At 37.7% G+C, this 23,862-nt stretch overlaps 1 protein-coding gene across 1 annotated transcript; it reads right to left on the bottom strand.

Annotated features, from left to right (window-relative positions):
* Positions 1-8,589: 8,589 nt before the first annotated feature.
* LOC140229536 (2-Hydroxyacid oxidase 1-like) lies at positions 8,590-21,627 on the bottom strand. Its single transcript, XM_072309788.1, has 8 exons — positions 21,494-21,627; positions 20,733-20,884; positions 13,921-14,176; positions 12,677-12,849; positions 11,907-11,998; positions 11,416-11,577; positions 9,276-9,345; positions 8,590-8,788 (listed from the first exon to the last, which is right to left on the bottom strand). Exons 1-8 carry the CDS (start codon positions 21,625-21,627, stop codon positions 8,718-8,720), a joined length of 1,110 nt encoding a protein of 369 aa, XP_072165889.1. The 3' UTR covers positions 8,590-8,717.
* Between the last annotated feature and the right edge of the window lie 2,235 nt (positions 21,628-23,862).

Here is a 23,862-nt window from a genome sequence, read left to right as displayed (position 1 = left end):
CATTTCATTTGTTTTCTTGGTAGAAAAATTGACTGCAGTGACTTACATCAACTCGTTTTAATGAATCCCTTTTTCAATTATATGAAGTTGGAAATCTCTTATTGTTGTTGTGTGTTTTTTCTAGACTAATCATCTCTTAATGATTTAAAGGGATGGTATAGTTTTGGTTGAGATGGAGCTTCAGCTAGGTTTCAAACTCTTTTGTGTAAACAATGCTATAACGATAATTTTTAAAGAAGTACATATTCCCTCAACTTATTACTTACATTATGTTTCCCTATACCTTCTAAATGGGTGATTTAAAGGACAAGTTCACCTTCATAGACATGTGGATTGAGTGAATGCAGCAATATTAATAGAACACATCAGTGAGAGTTTGAGGAAAATCGGACAATCCGTTCAAAAGTTATGAATTTCTGAAGTTTCTCATCAGTCACGGCTGGATGAAAGGACTACAAAAGCTTGTGATGTCACATGTGTACAACGATATAAAGAAAGAATAAAGAAAATTCAACATATTTCCAGTTTTCTCGCAGAACAATACAACACTCGACTTCTCTCTTTCAGAAGGCAGGCGGAATGAGTACTTTATTCAAAAAGTAAAGTTTTGTGAAATTTTCCTTGTATTGTTGTACGCATGTGACATCATACACTGTGGTAGTCTTCTCATCCAGCAGTGACTGGGCAGATACTTTAAAAATTCATAACTTTTGAACGGATTGTTCGATTTTCCTCAAATGTTCACTGATGTGTTCTACTAATATTGCTGCATTTTCTCAATCCTTATGAATATTAAGGTGGACTTGTCCTTTAATGATTTAAAGGGATGGTATAGTTTTGGTTGAGATGGAGCTTCAGGTTTCAAACTCTTTTGTGAGATAATCAGAAACCTCTTCTGAAATATTGAAGCGCATACAATAATTGAAAGTTTACTTGAATAAAATCGGTTTTGAAATGGTTAAGATATCTAAAAACAAAGAGATATTAATAAAAAGGTGAAACCCCACTTTTATTAGGACCACTTTGTTTACTTTGTTTCTGTTTTGTTTTGTTTTGTTTTTTGATATGTCAGCCATATCTTGCAAAAAGTTTAAATGTCTGAATCCCCGTGTGTCAACTAAAACTAAACCACCCCTTATTCGTCTGGGAAGTCTTTTCTACATGACATTCCAGTGATCAGTCAATGACATGCTCTGGACGGCAATATACTTTTGTTTAATATTCGTCTATTATTGTTCAACATTAAATGTAAGGTTATTGGTGTCAGACTCTTTCAGCACAACTCTTTTTCGTCTTAGTGTGGGTTTCTCTGTTTTTTTTTTTTCTTCCTTTCTTTCACTTCTGTGAAGACACCATGCTCAAAAAGATTCACAAAAATGTTATAGTGAACAAAAGACAATGAGTTTTATTGATCAAGACTTATTGCTACTTATTGTTCTCCAGGTTCCTTGAAGATTTTGCAGAATTCTTTGAACCTTTTTTCCCTTCCTTGTTTCTTTTTTTTTTTATTAGGGTTCTCTTTCATTTCTTCATAGCTTTAGAATTTAGTGCTTTTGCATTTAAACAATTAGTTTGTTTCTCAAAAATTTTGAAAGCTGCTAATTGCTGGAACTCTTATTTGTGCAATTTAATATTGCAGAATATGTGATGCCATATGCCTAAAAAGTTTCTAAGCACCATCACTTGTGAGCGCAATAAATCATTCCTGTCCACTTCAGAATGAAAAGCCTTCAGACAGTATACTAGTATACTTCTTCTCTCATCTATTAGATAGACAGATAGATGGATGGATGGATAGATAGATAGATGCATAGATAGATGGAGGGATGGATAGAGAGATGAACAGACAGATAGATGGATAGATAGATAGATAGATAGATAGATGGGTGCTTGGGATTGATAGACTTTCAGATGGCATTCTCCCTCCCACAACTTTGTGCAACTTTTTTTTTTTTAATGATCTCTTTCCATTGTACAGTGAATAGACACAGAAATGGATAAAATTAGAGCTGGATAGACTATTTGATTGATAGATAAATAGGACAGATAGGTGCATGCTTGGGTATGGAGAACTTTCACACATCATACCCCCTCCCTCATCTTTGTACTAACACAAGATCTCTTTCTACTTGATGATTGATTGATTGATTGATTGATTGATTGATTGATTGATTGATTGATTGATTGATTGATTGATTGATTGATTGATTGATTGATTGATTGATTGATTGATTGATTGATAGATTGATTGATTGATTGATTGATTGATTGGATTGATTGATTGATTGGATTGATTGATTGATTTGAATCATTAATTCATTCGATAAAATAATATTTAGATAGATAGGTGGATGAATGGGTGGATGGACAGATGGATGGATGGATAGGTAAACCTTTCCTACGATCATTTTCCATTCCTCAAAATTAGGTGGACACTGATATACAGTATGTCCCAAAAAAACATTACAATCAGATTTTCGCGTTGATCACACCCAATATGATTAATTGTCTAAATGCTACTTCAGGGCCTTAAAATGTAACATATTTGCTCTATTTTGCAGAAAGCCCCTCTCATTTTGGTTAAGCGGTCACAGAGAAATGTGGATTGTTGTAAAGCATATCATGAGTCTGATTCATCCAAGTTTAGCACTTGGATGTTCTTGTGTGTGAACACAATAGACAGAACTTGGAGGGAAGAGATTCCTGACATGCTCTACAAAATTCCTCATTTCTTTTTGACCACTGAGGCAAATCGAATGGGCTTTTCTGTAAGATGTGGGAAATGAGTTATAGTCTCGTATCCTAAAATTGTATTTGGATTGATTTACTATTTTTAAAGTCATCATTGTGGTGGGTCCCGTTGTAATTTTTGTTTTGTTTTGTTTTGTTTTGTTTTGTTTTGTTGTTTTTTTTTTTTGGGGGGGGGAAACGGTAGATAGCTAGATAAATAGATATGCATAATATGTATAGAGAGACAGATCAGATGGCAGGGGTTAAAGTGAAAAACAAAGCAAACAAACAAACAAACATATCAACCACATTCTACTGCAGAAAACAATTGTGATCCCTCTGGGTAAGAATGAACAGAATACAAATAACTTTCTTGATAAAATTCATGCTATTCTTTTATTCGTATTCATCTGTTATTACAAAAATAAACATATACATACATATAAGCAACTGATCTCTTGTATCTCATAGCCCCAGTAGAGTGCACAACAATTGATATGGATCAGTGATTTACTATCTTTTGTTTCAGTGGGTTAGGTTGATGTGATTTCAGCATATAAACTTTAGCCTTACAAGTGGTAGACTGGATGAAAATGTATTTGATTATAAAACTCCATGATATTTCGTTTTAACGAGGCAAAGGTAATACATCCGTATCTGTGTAGGGACAGTATGGTTGATTTTTAAACTTGATTTTATCTATTTTGTGAAATACATCTTGTCGAACATCTTATTGGCAAAGTGTAAGTAAGAGGTTTTTAAAAAATCTTTTGATTTATACCCAAAGTCCTACAAGATACGATTCTTTCTTGTGAGTTCTAACTTAGAGCTATGTACCTTATGCAATACCAAGTTACTACAATGTACTTTAAAACTTGCTTAGGGTGACATGAAAATACATGTTGTAGTTCAAACATTATACCTACATAGTGTATTTTGCTATTTCATTTTACACAGGTCATAAAGAAGCATTATATTAGCCACTTTATGCAAATTTGAAAAATTTTGACAAATGTTGAATTCAGAACAAGACCTAGAAATCGACAAAATGATACTTTTTCTTAAGTTGAAAAAACAAAAACCCCAAACAGTAACCCTACATTGCATTGTCAAGTGCATCCACATCTGCACTACATGTACATTTATAACTTTTCAATATTCATAGTATGCAGCATAGAATGGTTGCTCTGTCACTTGCATTTTGGGTTGATCTACAAAGAAATCCCATTATAATGTGCTCGCTTACGAGGTATCACTTATGACGAGGTGAATTTGGCAGTCCTGCTTTTCCATTACTGTATTAAGCCAGTCTCCTTTAATTACGTTTACGAGGTACCGGATATAATGAGGTGAAATCAGTGGTCCGAGCAACCTCGTTTTTATGAGATATCCCTGTACTTAACATCATGTTTGTACAGGTATTTACACACTGAGTGAAAAAACCAGTATCTCAGAACGTATACATTCAATTTCCCTTTATAACGATTCTGCATGAATATAACTGTACTGAGGCTGTCAGACAAGCATGAAGAAATTCAATTATCAAATATCTCCGTAATTAATTACAACAGAATCACATCATATCAAATGGGTTTGATACCAAGATTTTGACAAAGAAATCCCTCCAAATACCACAGTGAAGCAAAAAGAAGAAGAAAAAAAAATATGTCATTATTCCCTGAAGTTATGTTGTATCATTCTGCTACATACAGCTCATATACAAAACATTCTGTGCACATCACAGCACATCTGACACCAAATTATAATCATACAGGTAGCATTCCCCCTCCCCCAATTGAAATATAGCTCAAGAATACAAAAGTGAAGTATGATGAGTCTTTTGTAATTTACTGAGGCAAAATAAAGAAGAAAATATCACATTCCCAAAACTCTACTCTCTCAACCTGATCTTTCACCCGCATCTAATATTTCAGTTTCAAATAAGAAACAAGGCAATCGCCAAATTGTGTCTCGCCCATTTGCGTACAAGGAATTAATATTTTTTATAACTCCCAGAAGTTAATTGACCTGCTTATGACCTTCGACCTTGTGGTGACCTTCAACACCCTAAGGGACATTTACCATCCAAGTTTGGTCACAAACGGACAAAGGGATCAAAAGTAATGAGCCATAATCGAAACGCGCCATAAAAACTTAACATTGGGCCCTAAAAATTTGTTGACCCCTTTCTGTGACCTTTGACCTTGTGATGACCTTTAACTCCCCAAGGGACATCTACCGTCCAAGTTTGGTCACAAATGGACATAGGGATCAAAAGTTATGAGCCACAATCAAAACGCGCCCTAAAACATAACATTGGGCCCTAAAAGTTTGCTGACCCCTGTCTGTGACCTTTGACCTTGTGACGACCTTCACCTCCCCAAGGGACATCTTTCATCCAAGTTTGGTCACAAACAGACTAAGGGATCAAAAGTTATGAGCCATAAACGAAATGCGCCATAAAAACTTAACATTGGGCCCTAAAAGTTTGTTGACCCCTGTCTGCAACCTTTGACCTTGTGGTTACCTTCAACTTCCCATGAGACATCATCTCTCACCATCACCCAAGTTTGATTGCCATTGTAGCAACATGTGCTGAGTTACGTGTGATAAGAGAGTCTTGCAAGTAAACTTTAACGTATGACCTCAAATGACCTTTGACCTTATCATGTGACCTCTTACGGCACCATAACATGAAGGTACCCCCAGTGCATCCATCACCCAAGTTTGATGGCCATTGTAGCAACATGTGTCGAGTTACATGTGATAAGAGAGTCTTGCAAGTAAACTTTAACGTTTGACCTCAAATGACCTTTGACCTTATCCTGTGACCTCCAATGGCACCATTACATGAAGGTACCCCTAGTGCATCTATGACCCAAGTTAGGTTGTAATCCAAGCAACTTAAGTGAAGTTATTTGTCAAAAGAGAGTCTTGCAGGTAAACTTTAACATAGAAAAGAGAGTCTTGCACATACCCTTTAATATATGACCTCAAAATGACCTTTGACATCATCACATGACCTCTGACAACACCATAACATGAAGATACCCCTAGAGCTTCTATCACCTAAGTGTGGCTGCCATTGCTGCAACAGTTGCCAAGTTATGCATCATAAGAGAGTCTTGCAGGTAAACTTTAACATTTGTGACGGACGACGGACGACGGACGGACGACGGACGGACGGACGACGGACGGACGACGGACGGACGACGGACGGACGACGGACGGACGACGGACGGACGACGGACGGACGCCATTTGGATCCCTTAGTCTCGCCTTCACCTCCGGTGGGCGAGACAAAAAGTGTACCAGTACACACACAAAATATGAGGTCTCATTGAAATTACTTGTATACACCTCTGAACAGGAAACACTTCTGCTATCAATATTTGTCATATTTGTCATAGCAAAGTGTTTCAAGTTCAATAATACCATCAGAATCACTCACAGCCATTGATCACTTAGTGACACAAACACAAACATAAACACAAACACACAAACTGGCCAATCGTGTGCTGTGGCACTCAACAAATCTCCTGTGAAATTACTTCCACACATTTTATGCATTATCTTCTCAAATTACATTTGCTGTGGCCAGTTAAAACATAAGAAACTCTTACTCTGTCTGAACAGTCTTCAAACTGCATGTGATTGCAAGGGGGGGGGGTGAGTTGTAAATAATTTCAGTCACAAAAAAAAACCCAGATATATCGCTACGGCGACTGATATGCCTCCGCCATAATGCATGGTTCTCCTAATAGGTCTATAGTACAATGTCTTGACAATGTTTGATGACAGTTTCACACAATTGGCAAAATATTAAAATGACAGGTTTGCCACAAATGTGCTGAATGTTCACTTTCCTAGAACTACGTTCAATTGGATGAATGATTAAAATGTCAGAGTGCAGGTATTTGGGGAACTGATGATTTTTACTTGATTTTTGACCCTTTTATAAGTTTATGCATTGAGTAATTTTCAAGGTATTGAGAAAAAGTATAATTTCAGTATCAAATGGGAAAATAGCATTATCTAAACCTGGCCTTTGACCTTTGACCTCACAGTTCCAAAGAGAATCACTGTTAGGTTGAACATGCATAAATATGTAAGTTTCATGATGATACCTTGAGTTACTTTTGAGATATGGAGGAAAAAGTCAATTCAGCACTTTCACTTGACCTTTGACCTTTTGGCAAGAAACTTCCCACAGAATATATATTGGGTAATACATGCATACATCAAGTTAAAAAAAAACCCAAAAACATTCAGGCATTGCATAAATATAAGGAAAGTAGTGATATTTTGAGGAGTTGACCTTGACCTTTGACCCCCTGACCTTTGAACCATGACCCCCAACTTCCCTAGATAATCACTGCCCATTGGAACAAGCATATATACTAATTTCCATGAAGATACCTTGAACCATTTGCGAGATATGGAGAAAAACATGAATTTTCAACCTTTTTTTTCACAAAATAACCTGTGACCTTTGACCTTTGACCCCGTGACCCTAAAATCCAAACAAAGTATTATCCCCCCAGGATATACCCTCATACCAAGTTTGATGTAAAACCACCACACGCTTCTTGAGATATCGACAAAAACAAAACGGGACGGACGTACGTACGGACGGACGTACGGACGGACGTACGTACAGACGTACAGACAGACGGACGGACGGACGGACGATCCGAAAACATAATGCCTCCGGCCACTTCGTTGGCGAAGGCATAAAAATGGGTGAAAAGACCATGATACAATGTACTTGGATGACCACCCATGCATAACAATAATGCTCACGTAAGTGAGAGGAATTTCCTTCTGGAAATGACAGCAAACAATAAAAAATCATTTTAGAGAAGTAGTCAAATGTCGAACGTATAATGATGAATTGTGATCCATTACAAGCACACACAGATATATCAATACATGTACTGGTATTGCAGCAAGGGAATAACATGGGGGTAATGTATGGGTGTGCACTGGCCCATACAAGCACATAATACGGTTAGGACATTGTCATCAGCATTCTCATCTGATTAATTTTTACAGATTTACTGTTAAAGAAAAAGAAGAATCGCTCACAATATTGATAGGAGAATACAAAGTACACAAGAACAACAAAAATTCTGGTCATGATGAAGTACAGGTACCTTTTCCAATTTTCATTTGGCTGAAAAATAATTTCAGCATCCCACATATCACACCATAAATTTGTGCCCCCCCCCCCCAAAAAAAAAAAAAAATATATATATATTCAAAACACATTAACTTGAAGAGACCTTTGAACTGTTTTCTTTCTGCCTTGAATGTAGTACATATGCCTTGCACAGACATCTCTTGGCTATGATACTGCACACATTTCTGGTTTGAATGTTATGGAACCCTCTTGAATAAAAAACAACTGCCAAAACTATTTGACACAAGCACAAAAAAGATAATTTGATTTTGAAACAAATTCATTTGGCTCAATGAAATGATGAACATCGGGTCATCATCCATAGTCCATTCAGCACAGAAATCTAAGAAAATTACAATTTATGCTAAGTTCTTCTGCACATGTGAGAGGAATTTATTCTGAACGTACACTGAATATCCAACCAAGGAATATTCAAGTTGTCACGTTTAATTAAGAGAGGTTTTTTTTTAAACTTAATTAAATTACTGGTATTACTAAATACATAAATTCCAATATAGAATACTATTTCCCTGGCAGTTTTGTCGTATAGTGTATTGTTATTCAATGTACCAATTAGAAAAAAAAAAATTAAGCATTTTTGACACTATTTCATCTAACAGTGCAAATACATACACTGTATTTGACAATTATGATGGAGATGAATTTGACTGCAAGATAATCTTAGGAAGCCTGGATACTCGAGAAGGAAACATATCCAAACAAACATGCACTCTTGTTGACAATTTATGAAAGAATGTTTGAAAGTCAATGATGATTGCTGTGATGTTTGTCAGATGCAAAATGTTCAAAGTTTTGAATAATGAGGTGGTTGTCTCCGAATCATGTTTTTATCCAAGTTCGAAATACACGGGCAACCTGCAGAATACAAACAAAATAGATTACTTCAAGTAATGTTGTTTTTATAACAATTCAAAAAAGATAAATAAAACAATTTGTGCTTTGAAATGCATGAGTAACAAAGAATCACTTATGTACTGGCATTAGCTTACAATGATAAGATATGCAGATGAGATCCATTTTGAATTTCTAATGAACATTTACAAAGTAGCAATACATGCAAACAGGTAAGTTCCATCTCCATAAATCTAGCAATCTTGAAAAATGTACCTCAAATGCTGCAGAGAGAAAAAGTTTGATTAGTAAGTACCGGTATGAAACTTAATCATTGAAATGACGAATTTGATCAAGAATATTCAACATGTTTGATAGATCTCCTGTTCACAGACATACGAGTGATGAGAAAATTAGATTTTTATGATAATTGGTGCACTGTGTAATACCATGAGACATTCTACTCTCAATACAATAAAGATTGCTAAGTGGTACAATCATGATTTCTTACCTGCCAGGGACATAGCCAGATCAAACTCTCCTTTCAACAGTTCAATCATTAACTTCACGCCCGCTTCACCCTGTAAAAGTGGAGGGATGAGGAATGTAATTCTCAGAGTGTGGATGATTGTGGAGTTAGGCTTTTTACCAAGATTAATTCGATTCATGGGTATCATGCCAAAAGTGGCTTTCTAGACACCATTACTCATTTAGATATGTAAGGTTCATAGTTTATTTCCCACAATATCTCGCCAAATGTTTGTGAGCGCATGCCTTCTCCTCATTTGAGGCAAAAACAACAACAACAAGAACAGTTTTTTTTTTTTTTTTTTTTTTTTTTTTGGTAGAGCATTCAGCAGAGGACTACTCCAATTACAAATTACAAATTCAATTTCATTTCCAGCACAGAGTAAGTGAAAGTGCACAGACCAGGTTGGCAAAAATCACACTCTCTTGCAATACATGTCAATATTTGATTTTCACCCCACCTGATTGGCAACAGCCTCAAAAAACTGGATCATAATTGTACACAGTCGCATATGAAGAACTACAGTTAAAGTTCATACATAATACATCATACATCATAGGTATGGCAGGGCTGCACACTAACCCATTTTTTCTGCCGCTTAAATCTTTTGTGATACACGCACCAGAAGGGTTGAAAATGCGTTCTTTATTTTTCTCCCAATAATCTCTTCGCATTTGTGCATGCGTTTTCAAAATTATACACTGCATGCAGGGCCGAATTCACATATGAAGAACTACAGTTAAAGTTCATACATAATACATCATACATCACAGGTATGCCTGGAGATTATAAGGTCATTGTGCTAAAATGTAAAAACAAGAGAAAGGCAACTCAGAAACAACTGTAGGATATACCGGTAATCATGATATGAATCAACAAATCATTAGAAGAATGCCGATGATCAATGAGAAAAGTAAAAAAAAAAAAACAAGGAAAAGTAGAAATTACGCGGTGCGTAATATATGTCCCCGCCGGAAGTAGCATTTAGTAGCAAAATGTACAATATAGGTAAAAAGATGAAGGTCAAAGGTCAAAGAAGTCAAAGGTCAAAATTCTATGTAGAAGTTTTGAAGCCCTCACCTAGTGCCATCACATAAAGCAAACGGAATCGAAATTGGGTTAGAAATGGCGAAGGAGTAGCATTTTGTAGCCAATGTACAATATAGGTAAAAAAAATCAAGGTCAAAGGTCAAAGAAGTCAAAGGTCAAAATTCTGTGTAGAAGTTTTGAAGCCCTCACCTAGTGCCATCACTTAAAGCAAACGGAATTGAAATCGGGTTACAAATGGCAAAGGAGTAGCATTTTGTAGCAAAATGTACAATATAGGTCAAAAATCAAGGTCAAAGGTCAAAGAAGTCAAAGGTCAAAATTCTGTGTAGAAGTTTTGAAGCCCTCACCTAGTGCCATCATATAAAGCAAACGGAATCAAAATCGGGTTAGAAATGGCGAAGGAGTAGCATTTTGTAGGCAATGTACAATATAGGTCAAAAATCAAGGTCAAAGGTCAAAGAAGTCAAAGGTCAAAGTTCTGTGTAGAAGTTTTGAAGCCCTCACCTAGTGCCATCACTTAAAGCAAACGGAATTGAAATCGGGTTACAAATGGCGAAGGAGTAGCATTTTGAAGCAAAATGTACAATATAGGTCAAAAATCAAGGTCAAAGGTCAAAGAAGTCACAGGTCGAAATTCTGTGTAGAAATTTTGAAGCCCTCACCTAGTGCCATCATATAAAGCAAACGGAATCAAAATCGGGTAAGAAATGGCGAAGGAGTAGCATTTTGAAGCAAAATGTACAATATAGGTCAAAGGTCAAGGTCAAAGGTCACAATTGAAATTCTGTGTAGAAGTTTCAAAGCTCCCATGTAGTGCTATCATATAAAGCAAACAGAATCAAAATCGGGTTAGAAATGGCGAAGGAGTAGCATTTTGAACATTTTGATCACACACGGACGCACACACGGACGGACGCACGGACGGACGCACGGACGGACGCACGGACGGACGCACGGACGGACACACACACGTACGGAGCCCGTTTCATAGTCCCCTGCTCGAACTCGTTCGGCGGGGACAAAAAAGTCTTTGGGCATTTAGATTTTCAACATGCTTAAGAGTAGTGCTTACATCAAAGGCAAGTCCCCACAAGGCAGGTCGGCCAATGAAGACTGCCCTCGCTCCGAGGGCTAGTGCCTTGAGGACATCCGTTCCGGTCCTGACACCACCATCGAGATAGACCTCCACACCAGTCCCCCGGACTGCTTCTACAACCTCTGGTAGGGCATCAATCTATAGCAGAGGACACACAGGGCTGAATTGCATCATTTCTTCTGCATTATCTTTGCAAGCTGACACTTGATATAGGCAGTAGATACAATATCATGGATAAGGGTCTTAAAAAAACACACACTTACATTCAACTCAATATCTGTGTCATTGAATTACATTCACGGCTACTTTCAATGAGGTATGACATACATATATATTGAGGCATATAGTGTAACTCTAAGTGAAAATTCATGCATCATGATAATTGTTAAGTTGTGCACATCATAGAACATTCAGCAATATCTGAAATATCTTCTCAACAATGAAAGCATAAAAACTCTACTTCTTACGGTGGCAGGGACCCCGTCCAGTTGTCTAGCTCCATGGTTTGAGACAACGATGCCTGCCACATTGTGAGCCACTGCTTCTCTGGCATCCTCCGCTATCAAGAGCATGAAACAGAAAAATCAGAGGAGAGTAAGCCGTAACGATGGATGTACTCATCAACCCATCATATATGAGGCACATACGCATAAATATTGTATGTGCCATTACACTTTGCTGCAATATGCTGAGCTGTTTGATGAGCACATGGCTCATTCTCAAAAAACATGATCTCAACGTAATTGTGGAGCAACCTACTTTGCCAAAAACGATTCCCTGTTCCTACACAAAAGCTTACGAAAGTTTACAAAAGTCTACATGATCTTCTTTCATTGAGATTTAGTTTCAGAACATCAGTGTCAATCGGCACACTCAGCAAACTTGCGGATGAACCATTTGGCGAGTTTGAAGTTTGAAGTTTGAAGTTTATTTGACCAATTTCTAACGACCCCTTTCGGAGTATGAGAAATTTACAATGTCTTTGTAAAGCACAGACAAGAGATAATGATGCATTCTCTCAGTATGACATAAAAATCTTCATATACTCTCATTACTTATACTTTAACTAGTTCATAATTTAGTTCAAGCTCACGGCAATTGGCTCTAATAAACAAATGCAGTGCTATCTTAGATAAAGACATGTATACATTTCAAAATTGCCATGCAGTGGAAAATCTTGCCAGCAGCTGATAAGCAAAATATAAGCAACAGTAATAAAAAAGGGAGTGTAATTCACCTGTCAAAACCCCTTTGAGGACTATGGGCAAGGTCGTGATGCTCTTGAGCCACTCGATGTGCTTCCAGCTGAGGGACGGATCAATCTGGGACGCCACATACTCAGCCAGGCCAGAGCTGGACGTGCCCTGCACGCCACGGGACTGGTCAGTTCTGGGAGCAAAGTTGGCCAATCTGCTCGGAGGCAATTTTGAGGAAGAAGTTGGTGACGGGTTCCTCTCAATGGACACAAGTGATGGCTCTTTGTATCTCTTTCCTTGACTTGTTGCAAATATATCTTGATCTTGATCACATTAATGGGAAACTTTGGAAAGAGCACTTGAATGAGGAGAATTAAAGATGTAATGAAGTGACTGGTAAAGTAAACACATACACATGTTAAATTTCCTCCACAAATATATAAGTGTCTCAAGTGAATGCTGAAATCATGTAATTTGCTGTTCAAAATGTAGACTACAACGTATCATGAAAGACCCTTCAAAGACCACAGGAATGTGCAAAAATACATATAGCTTGTATTCTCAAAACAACATAATTTGATGTAGCATGTAATGTCAGACAAAAAAATTCCCTTTATCTATACTTTTTCATATTTGCACATTTTTTTCAATAAAAGCCGTAAGAAAAATGGGTGGATTGGCTTTGTGCATATATCTGATATTGAGAGCACTCTACCTGGCACATTTGTTTCAAATGCATTTAGGATGTAATCACAATCAAAGTTTACAACAGATAGCTTACAATACCAATTCCAATTGGGGCAATTACAATTACCTTGTAGTTCTAAATCTAAAACACCACAAGCATAGTTTCACAGAAATGTACGACAGCATTTGGATTCTGTGATTGCTAAAAACTGTCTGACATGCAAACAACAGCTTATGTCATAAACTCACTGCACACACACATGTACATAAAAAGAATAACTGCCAGTAAAGCATTTAAACAACTACTGACACTGGTGTACTCATAAGCATGTTGAACTTCATAAACCAAATAAATCATAGTTCATCTGCTATGATTACTGCAAAAGACAATATTTATGATTGATGACCTCAGAGACAAAGAATAAATATCCTATCTAGATTTTACATCAGTCATAACAAAATTGCTACCAAAACAGAAGCCACACATAACAGAATTACAGAGTATGTGAGGTTCAAAGCTTTGCTTTGAATAAAGACATTGATCATGTAGTGATCTGAATAAAGACATTGATCATGTAGTGATCTCGGGATTTCTCACCTGTACGGCTCAGGCAATGAGAATTTATTCCTCACGTCTGACAGTCTCTTGCCCAAGATGGGCGTGTCCACGGTGACAAAAAGAGCCTTGTAGCCCGCCCTCTCAGCCCTCTTGACCAGATTCCTGGTGGTCTCTCTGTCCCTGTAGATGTAGAGTTGGAACCACCTGATACCACTGCCCGACGCCTCCGCTACTTCCTCTATACTGCTGGTAGCCCAGGAACTCAAAATCATGCCGGTCCCTGCTGCGGTAGCCGCTGCAAAATGATGTAATGGGATGAGGTCAAGCGAATGAAGTTGTCAAACCTGTTAATAGCAACTCTAAAACTTGGTGAGGAAATTGTTCTAATTCCTGTGAAATGTAATGTTATATACCGATCTTGTCCACAAACAAACTAGAGTCACAAATTTACAGTAACCTAAACACAAAAATACTAAAAAAGTTAGAAAGAAAAGTGACGAAAGGTCAAGTGTATAATTTGAAACAGGAGGGAAATGGCTCAGGCTGCGTTTATCATCTTTCCCCTGTTTGAAACGGCTTTCAAAAGCCATTTCCAAAGCCCTTTAGCTTCCAAAATAGTTGCGTTTATCAACTCATCGCGAAAACGAAAACTGGCCTTGTCACTGCGCAGCTGCATTGCGCATTTTGACCCGAGGAGAAGGCATGGTTCGTAACTGCAGTACAAAGCCGTTTCAAAACAGATACGCGTTTATCTCGCTTCAAAGGGCTTCTAGAAACAGGTTTCTGGAAACCTGTTTCGGAAAGTACAAATTTGCGGTTTTCAAAAAGGCTTTCCGAATGCCATAATCGAAACAGCTTTGCGTTTATCATCTCGTAAAGATTCCCTGAAAGCTGTTTGGAAAACCTGTTTCTATCGAGAAAAAAGAGTTGATAAACGTACCCTTAAAGAGCTAAACGCCAAATAAAAAGAGTAATAAAAGCAATACTCCCCTGATGATCAAACTTACATTGAATAAACATTACTTAAAGCAGTGAGATCTCTTCAGACTTGCACAAAGATTCTGCACAATGACATTTGGCACCTAATCTAATGGCAATCAACTGTTATCCTGCTTTTTGATCATTCAAAATAAATGGTAATCAAAAAGATCAGCTTTTTATGATGATTTTGTAATTACATTGCCATGACAAATAAGACCCATCAAACACACAATAGTGATGTACAGTAGCCTGACTAGTAACCGCTCACTTTGATACTTTATTGTGAATAACTTTACCAAATTATATCCTTCCCGATCCAATCCTGTGAAATGTGGTTGGCGATATTGCTCTTTCTTATGTGTATTACAATCATCTGCTCACGAAGTCCTATATCGGAATAAACGCGCGATACCTTCGTCGTTACATCCTGTACTAGTAGCCGCTCACCCCTGACTAGTAGCCGCTCACTATAATACATGGCGCGCGCGCCGCACATTACAAGGCTCTGAATGATGCTAAGTCCCTTTCTGAATGATGCTAACTAGCAAAGGGCAAGTCTGCTAACACGTGTGCCGAGGCTGAGATAAACATAAATTTTTGGCAGCATACGGTGTGGTAGACATGCTATATAATTGTATTCAATTTCCATGTCCGAATTCGAACAATCTGATATCACATTAATGTTCGGTTTGTTGTTGTTCACTTTCTTTATTGTGTAAGTATGCTGCATTGGACATTGTGTCGTTACTATCATTATGTGGAAGACGGGTCTGCTTATTTATAGTTGCGAAAATAGAATTTTATAGATGGGTATCCCGTTATAACGAGATCGTCGGTTCCGGGTGACTTTGCTCGTCATAATAATCCGGATTCTCGTTATATCCCAACGCTTGTGGAATTTACACTTTATACATAAATGCTCTATTAAAATTGGGCTACCTGCATTTTATTATGACGACGTCATATTGATGAACAGAAAAACAAGAAATGCGACAGGAAAATGAGAGAGCATTCTCGCGATGATTACTATTTTTGTTCTAGACACATGTTATCAAATATTTCAGATTTGACAAATCATATAATCATATCGTATATGGGGCCTTCCTTTTGTTAGCGCTATGCTGATCAAGCTGCACATCTGAGAAGAGAGAGAGAGAGAGATGAAGCAAAATTTATGCAACTACAGGTAAATAGTATCGCGCTATCAACGCTGCGTTTAGTGCAACTCGCGTGGATGAAAGCTGTGAGTAAAATCCGAATGTATCCTTCATTCTGTGACAAATTACTGATATAACCCACGTGTACTATGGTGAAAGTTTACACCACAATTTACACTCTCATCTTTTATTTCTTCCAGGGAAACAGCTTCTCGGTTGTGATGCATGAGGTTGAATGCGTGCTTTGCGTGAATGTTTTACCCGACGACTTTGATGGGTCAATGCCGTTTTATAAGAAAACGAAAACCACGTATAGATACCGGCTAACTGTGGATTGCAAAATCGAGTGAAATAGTACTTGTATTTCGATAGGCTATATATAGTTGACTTAATTAAAATTTTATCATACGATCCCATCGTATACGATGGGATATTTTCATTTTGACATTTAATTCAATTCATCTTATCAAAGTTACGTAAATGGGTATCTAACTGCATGAGCGGCCAATGTTTGCGAAAGCATGCAGCGAATAATGGCAGATTCTAACTTTCGTCAGGGCTCCGTAAGGTTGCGATCAAACTCAAGAACAGTTTTAATTTTAACAAGCAGTTCTTTCTATCGCAAAGGATTTTTGAACATGTTCAAAGCTCCCAAAACATACAATTCGCTATGTTCGCCGCTCACAGGTATTCCCGTTACGTATATCTTTGGAAACATTTAAGGATACGTAAACATTATACTGTATAATAATATACACCATATTTTTTCTTGTTTAAGCCATTAGATAACGTTAATTCGAATTGTAGAGTTTGTGATGACATTTCGGCATAAATAGCGAAGGCTATAGCTTCTACATATTCCGATGCTGTTCCATCACGGCCCTCGGAAAGAGACTTTATGAACTTGTAGCGCCGTTATCACCTTGATTGCTTCTGTTTCGCACTGGCATAATAATGTTAGTCTGTTTGCACGAAACGATAGTTCAAATAATTACGGAGAATTAACCTTTTCTGGTTTTGAAATAAAGCGTGATTTTGCTCATTGTAAAGTTCGGCTTAGAAGAGAATAAGTTGTCGTTGTATAAAAATCCGCACAAATTCTCTTTGCTTTTCTCCGTTTTTAGGCCCGAAAATTATCTCGCAATAGCCGGAACTCCAAATCTCCATTTAGGCTAACATGCAAATTTGTTTGGGACCGGACGATTTATCTCGTTATAAACGGATTCTCGTTGTATCCGATCTCGTTAGAACAGGATTCCCCTGTATTAATAGTTATGAAATAGCCACTATTCATAATGTACTGAAATGAATGATTCGTGAGGTCTTTGATGTATAGTGATCAATTATTAAAACATCTAAAACGCAGAATAGATCCAATGCAAATAAATTCACGTGCATTATACCAGTGCCCTCCGCTGTTTTATTCTAATATTCCTTTTCATTTTTTCTTTTTCTTTTCTTGCTTTCTGTTTCTTCCATTTTTTTTTTCTAGGATCATTTCAAGTTGTACAAACGTGGCAAACAAGGAACTTTCCAAAAGAAATCCATTCAATTATGTAATGTCAATGTCTCACAACTTTTTCAACAAAGCTTTCGTTATAAACATCATCACATCACCCATCCATTAAAAACCTAGACGGCGTGCACTGTCAATGTCTGTCGGCCTACAGTATAGATTTCAGAACTGGCATAAATTGGTATTAGGCTCAAAACTTTCCATAAAACAAAAGGCTTATCGGTATACATCATTCTACGAAATACAGAAACATATAGCTTGAAAACAATAAATTTAACATTTATACCAAAGTGTGGACTTATGAGATACCACCCGTTTCAAGGTCACATAACTTATAAACTGGCAAAATCAGGGTGTTAAAATTCTTACACCAACATGGTGTAAACATAATTATCTTAACACCGTTGATAACGCCAGGATTCACTCAAATCGGCCACCATATATAAAACGTAATGTTTAAATTAACCTCTAAATACCAAAGTGTGATTGCCTGGATGTCATGGAGTCAAACCACGCTCGTAACCAGGCTTTTTCCCCCTATGGAGGCGGGGGGGGGGGGGGGGGGGGGATGCGTAATTAAGAAAAGAAAAATGACTTTTCATGCATGCGAAAATTATTGTTTCGTTAGCGCCGACAATCTCGCTCAGCGGGAGGAGGAGGAGGAGGTGGGGGGGGGGGTTGCCTCATACCTTTGTGATCACACATTGATATAATCTCTTGTTGATCATTACATCCCAATTTCCATGGAATTAATTATAAGTATATGAAAAAGGACTATAGAAGTATACATATTTATAAAGTTCACCACACAAGCTTTTAATTCTATATATTGAATGGAAAGTCCCCCAGACATTCTGGTCTTATAGGGAATGCTGAAAAAGAATAAAAGCATACCAGTTATGAGCACTTCGAAAAATGTTGTCATAAAAAAAAAAGTATCTGCAAACATTTCATAAACAGGCAAATCTACAGCAAGGCTAGCGATCTTTTCAAACATTGTATACCTTCAAACATGTAATACTTATGATAATAAATCTTACGAATGCAAGAGTATGTTTGCGCTTAAAATTTCTGTCATATTAGTAATTTTCGTTAAATATGTCTGAAATAAAGATGCATTAAAACAAACTTCAGTGGTATAACTATATATATATATGTTTTTTTGTATATATACAGCAAAAATATTATATGGGATATAGTCATAACAGCAGTATCACTTTTGAGCCCTGTAAATGCCTGTATTTCTCAGCCGCTCGCTCATACGTATTATTTGTTTTATAATGTCGACGCACATATTTCTTCTGAGAAAAGAAAAAGTCAATATAATCTACACACACCTCAACACTATTTTGAATATACAGTTATTCAAAATATCATTTTGAAAATTCCATTTAAATGCAATATGATCAAGATCATTTTTTTTTTCCACTGGTACGCAAGGTTATCCAAAAGGAAGAAGGGAAGAGAGAGAGACTGCGATCATGCTCCCCTTTCAGTTCAGCAGAAAGGACACCAATACATGTATTTTGATATGTCTTCTTCAACCTTATTGTAAGTTCACTGCATTCCAAGTGCAACCATGTGTCGCAAAAATCACAAGAAACCCATTGATCTTCACGGCTTCTTCTTTCCTGCATGCTGACATACATATCTAACATCATCTGATTCAATTCCTTCCTTTTTGTTCCTCTTCTTTTTTTTCTTTTCTTCTTCGCTATTCTTCTTCGTAGAGTCATCTTCTTTGTTTTCTTCTCTCTAGTTTTACATTTCTTCTTCCAAGCTCACTTCTCTCTCTTTTTTTTTTTTGCACTCAGATTCTTCAAAGTTCATTTCTTCCTTTTGTTTTATTTCTTCTAATATATGGTTCATTTCTTCTATCCTCATCACAATCCCATCTCTGTGATCTTTCTTTTTCCTGTACCCAACTTCATCTCTTCTATCTTCTTTAGATCTTCCCTCTTCTTTCTGAATGTCTTTGTGCCTTCTTCTTTTTTTTTTCTTTGTTTCTCTCTCTTTCTCTTCCTTTCTTTTCTTCAACTCTCTCTTCTGTTTGGATTTCATGTGCGTTTTGAAATCATCTCCTCATATTGCTTCAGTAGCTGCAATTTCCTTTTTTGACTTCCTGGAACGTGTACTTCGGGAAACTCGATATAATGTTCGAGAAACGGGGACATTTTTATTTGAAACCTTATTTCATTTTGGGACTGACGAACCTTATGAATAACGATCGAGTTATAACCGTATATATACATGTATTATATATATAGTTATATGTATACATATATTTATTCATAACAATGTCACAATAGAGGAATGCATTAAATGTCAATTGCTTTGATTATAATTCAAAATCTGAATTTTTGGGGGCCTCCCACTTCGTCGGAAAACCAAGAGGATAGTTAGCAGGGAGGAGGGGGAGGTAATAAATCAGTGGTCTGAAAGCGCACGCGCCACATACTGTACACACGTAATTATAGTAAGGGGGGGGGGGGTGAGCGGTAACTAGTCAAGAGCCATCTCTGTACGAGTTTCGAACTTTTTTTGTTCGCGTACGCAATTCCACGTAAATACGTACATTACTATCGTTCAGTTATTTGCCGACAGTTGTCAGGTCGACGACTAGCGCATATTCGTACGACTTTATCTCAACTTTGCGGGATTTTAACTAAAAAATCACGGCCTACTCACTAATTCCACTAACTTCAGTAGACGATACCTTTCCGGCCATCGGGAATCTCCAGATGTGGCTAATTGCATTTAAACATCGTAAAATAGTCGTGAATACTTTGAATATTGCAATTTGTTTGAGCATCGAATTCTTAGCATTGCGCACACGCGTACTGCAGTGCGTGCAGTGCGTATTCGAGAATGTAGGGCAGATATTCGCGGTCATCATCAACTACACTCGTGCGCTAAGGGGTGAGCGGTTACTAGTCAGGCTACTGTACTTAAAAAATTGAATTTTGTATATTTCCTTGAAACGTCACATATTTCAGAAACATTTCATAACTAACTGTCACCATGTTATTGTTATGTTTCGTGTAGCTGTTAATATCAAGAACTAGCAGAATGCTGTTATGTTAATGTATCAAGTACAGTATTAGCTTTTATTAGCTAAAATGTTTCTGGATGTCTCTTTGTAGACGTAAGTGTGAATGATATTTTGAGATGACAAAAGTGTTGAAATATTGGCTTACCACGAGCTGTAGCAAGCTCTCCTTCAGGGTGCGCCATTCGCTGCATGGCTGTCGGAGCAATGGCTATTGGAAAAGGCAATGGTTGCCCCAGGACAGTTGTTGAAAGATCACGCACCGACACATCTCGCAAGATGCGTGGTCTTATTCGTAACCTGGGGTTGGCACAAAAATCAAGAGTACAAGAGCAACAAGACAGAGAAAAATTAAACATACCGGTATCATTATCAATGGCATATACCTCATCAAATGTTCATAGACATAAATTAGGGATCTAAATTATAGACCTCTAACTGTTAAGTCTAATTCGTAATTGGGCCAAATCGTGGTATTGGTCCCCTCTTCTTGTTCTGCGTGTGCGTCTCCACTATGTGCAAAGTCTATGGAGGTTGAAAGAAGTCCCCGGCTATGACGAAATGAATGGCGGTGAATGGAGTGGCTAGTGGGGATCTGGGGACCTATTTCGCGATAATGCCTCTACTACTAGGGTTAATTGTATAACGTTAGACCTATTGTCCGAGTTTCTTTCACATGAAGGTTATCATAATTGACTTTCAGGCATAAGCAGGAGTGATAGACCTATGTCTAACGTTAGACCTCTAAAATGCTTACTATGAGTATGACTTTTCGTTTAACTACACGTTGATATACCGTTCATTGTCAGATTTAAGTTCTTCTCCCCCCCCCCCCCCCCCCTTCCCAAATTTAATCGTGGTTAGAACCGAAAAGATCCTACCGAATAAATTTCTTTCACGTAAATTCACCTTTGAAAGGCAGCTCGGTTGTCGTGTAGTGTCTGCTCATCGTTAGCCCCGCTTCTGTAGTAGTCGTAAGCATTCTTGGCAAGATGCTTTCCGGCATAATCCTCCAAATCTTGCAAACAAACAATGGATGACATCGTAGATTCGTTGGCCGTGAGCTCCAGCTAGACTAGCACCTAGGATATGGCCGATGGGCGATGTGTCAGAGTTGTCGGACCCAAAGTTTAGAGAGCTAAGGTACGGATCGCGCTGGTGTGGTTCGTGTGTATAGCTGTGTGAGACTGGAGAAAGGGAGAGATTGCAAGTCCTACACACCGGCCCGCAGTCCGAAGTGGGTCGACAGTACGTGAAGGACACTTTGCCGAGTTACTCAATCGTGTGTTATCATCAACAGTACCAAGACAACTCGACCTGCACATGTCTGACCCTGACCAACGCGACCGCCTACCACAATGGCAGGTTATGCTGTCAATGGACTTCGGGATATGTATTGGACGAATCTAATACCCGGGTATTGAGGTACAGTATATTCAGTTAATGTTCCATATGGGTACGCCACTCATTGTACCTGTACTGCAAACTCTTTACATGTACCAAGTACCAGTACCTTTCGTTTTTTTTTCCAAACTAGGCAGTCGAAAGTCATCAGTTTTGTTGGATGTCTCTGTATCTGTATCTGATCTGTCCATTGCACAATCTGTACAATCACCAGCATGTGTGTATGTGTGTGTGTGTGTGTGTGTGTGTGGGGGGGGGGGGGGGTGTCAAGTGCCAAACACATACACAAATTCTGAGATGAGCCTTGTTTACAAGATTGTTAACAGTGGTGGATCCAGGCAGGGATGCACTGGGTGCACACCCCTTTAACCACCTTCATATACATATGGATTGAGTGAATGCAACAATATTAGTAGAACACTTCAGTGAAAGTTTGGGGAAAATCCGACAATCCGTTCAGAAGTTATGAATTTTTAAAGTATCTGTGCAATCACTGCTGAATGAGGAGACTACTACAATGTATGATGTCACATGCGTACAACGGTATAAGGAAAATAAAAAGAGAATTTCACAAAACTTTGTTTTTTGAATAAAGTGCACATTTCTTCGACTCGTTACTGACATATGTTAAGGGAAATATTATTCCCCTTGTCTTCTGAAAGAGAGAAGTCGAGTGTTCTTTTGTTATGTAAGAAAAGTGAAAATATGTTGAATTTTCTTTATACTTTCTTTATATCGATGTACTCATGTGACATCACAAGCTATATAGTAGTCTTCTCATCCACCCGTGACTTTTTTTTTTAACAAAAGAAACAAAAAGAAAAAAATAGGTGGGCGTGTGCACCCCACTTTAATTTTGTACAGGCGCCCCTCGGCTTTACGGAATTCCTGGATCGATCTGCCCCTGGTTCATATCCATACAGTCCACTTTAACTGGACTGTTTCATGATGTCTCTCGTAGGCATGTTTTAGAGCAATGTACTAAAAGGACATTATTACAGGTATACGGACACAAATACATTTATGGCTGGTATGTGCATCTCTTCTTTTTTTTCTTTTTTTTAAATACTGTAAAAGTGGAAATTTTTGCGGTGTTGATATTTCGCATTTCGCGCAACCAGAAACTAGCATGAAAATAAAAGCATGCGAATATTTATGCTTGCCATATGTTCCTGTGCGTAATGTCTTGATTCCGCGGAATTAAAAACACGCGAAACTCTTCTTGCCTGGCCAAGTGCGAAAAATTAGTTGGGCGAAAAATTAGTTGGGCGAAAAAATATTCACTTTTACAGTAGATAGGCCTATGACAAGAAAGATTGAAATGAATTGTTCAGAATGAATTAGAACTATTATTGTCAATGAGGAATAGAACATATAAGAGACTGAATAGCATTTCTAATGTGCCCTCTTAAGTCACATCTCTATACACCTCTATCTCCCTATACAGCAACCATTTTTCTTTCTTTTTCCCCCCGCGCTATATGTAGATGTTCTCTAGGCTCTCCAAATAGATGACTGAGCATCCAGATGCCTAATCCCTCCCCCCCCCCCTTTTTTTTTTTGCTTTACAAGAAAATGTCTGTAGTGAAGCTGGACTGATTTCAACTTAGTGCCTTTAAACACACACACATACTTACTATATCCATTTCAAATAACCATGATTCTTATGTATTGATATCACAACACAAATGTACATTTATACCAGTACATAATGCATATCAATACGTAAGAATGACCATGATTAAAATGGATAAAACCTTTCCTGCAATTATCAAATGTTACAGGCTTGTAGAGCCAATACCTTAAAGATCCAGTATTGTGGGGATATACCATGCAATAAGAAGGCTGGCCCAACATGGATATATTCAGGAATC

The sequence above is a fragment of the Diadema setosum genome, chromosome 1 (assembly GCF_964275005.1).
Source record: "Diadema setosum chromosome 1, eeDiaSeto1, whole genome shotgun sequence".
Lineage (NCBI taxonomy): Eukaryota > Metazoa > Echinodermata > Echinoidea > Diadematoida > Diadematidae > Diadema > Diadema setosum.
The sequence above is the reverse complement of the archived record's forward strand: the minus strand, read 5'-3'. Positions and strand labels throughout refer to the sequence as shown.

Bases quoted from the DNA above. Each gene is read 5' to 3' on its own strand.
- LOC140229536 (XM_072309788.1), bottom strand. From the start codon at position 21,627: ATGTCATCCATTGTTTGTTTGCAAGATTTGGAGGATTATGCCGGAAAG. The intron at 9,346-11,415 runs GTAAGCACTACT...CCACTTTTACAG, and splicing joins TGTGGGGACTTGCCTTTGAT to GGTGAAGCGGGCGTGAAGTT. The intron at 8,789-9,275 runs GTAAGAAATCAT...TGTATTCTGCAG, and splicing joins TCTGGCTATGTCCCTGGCAG to GTTGCCCGTGTATTTCGAAC.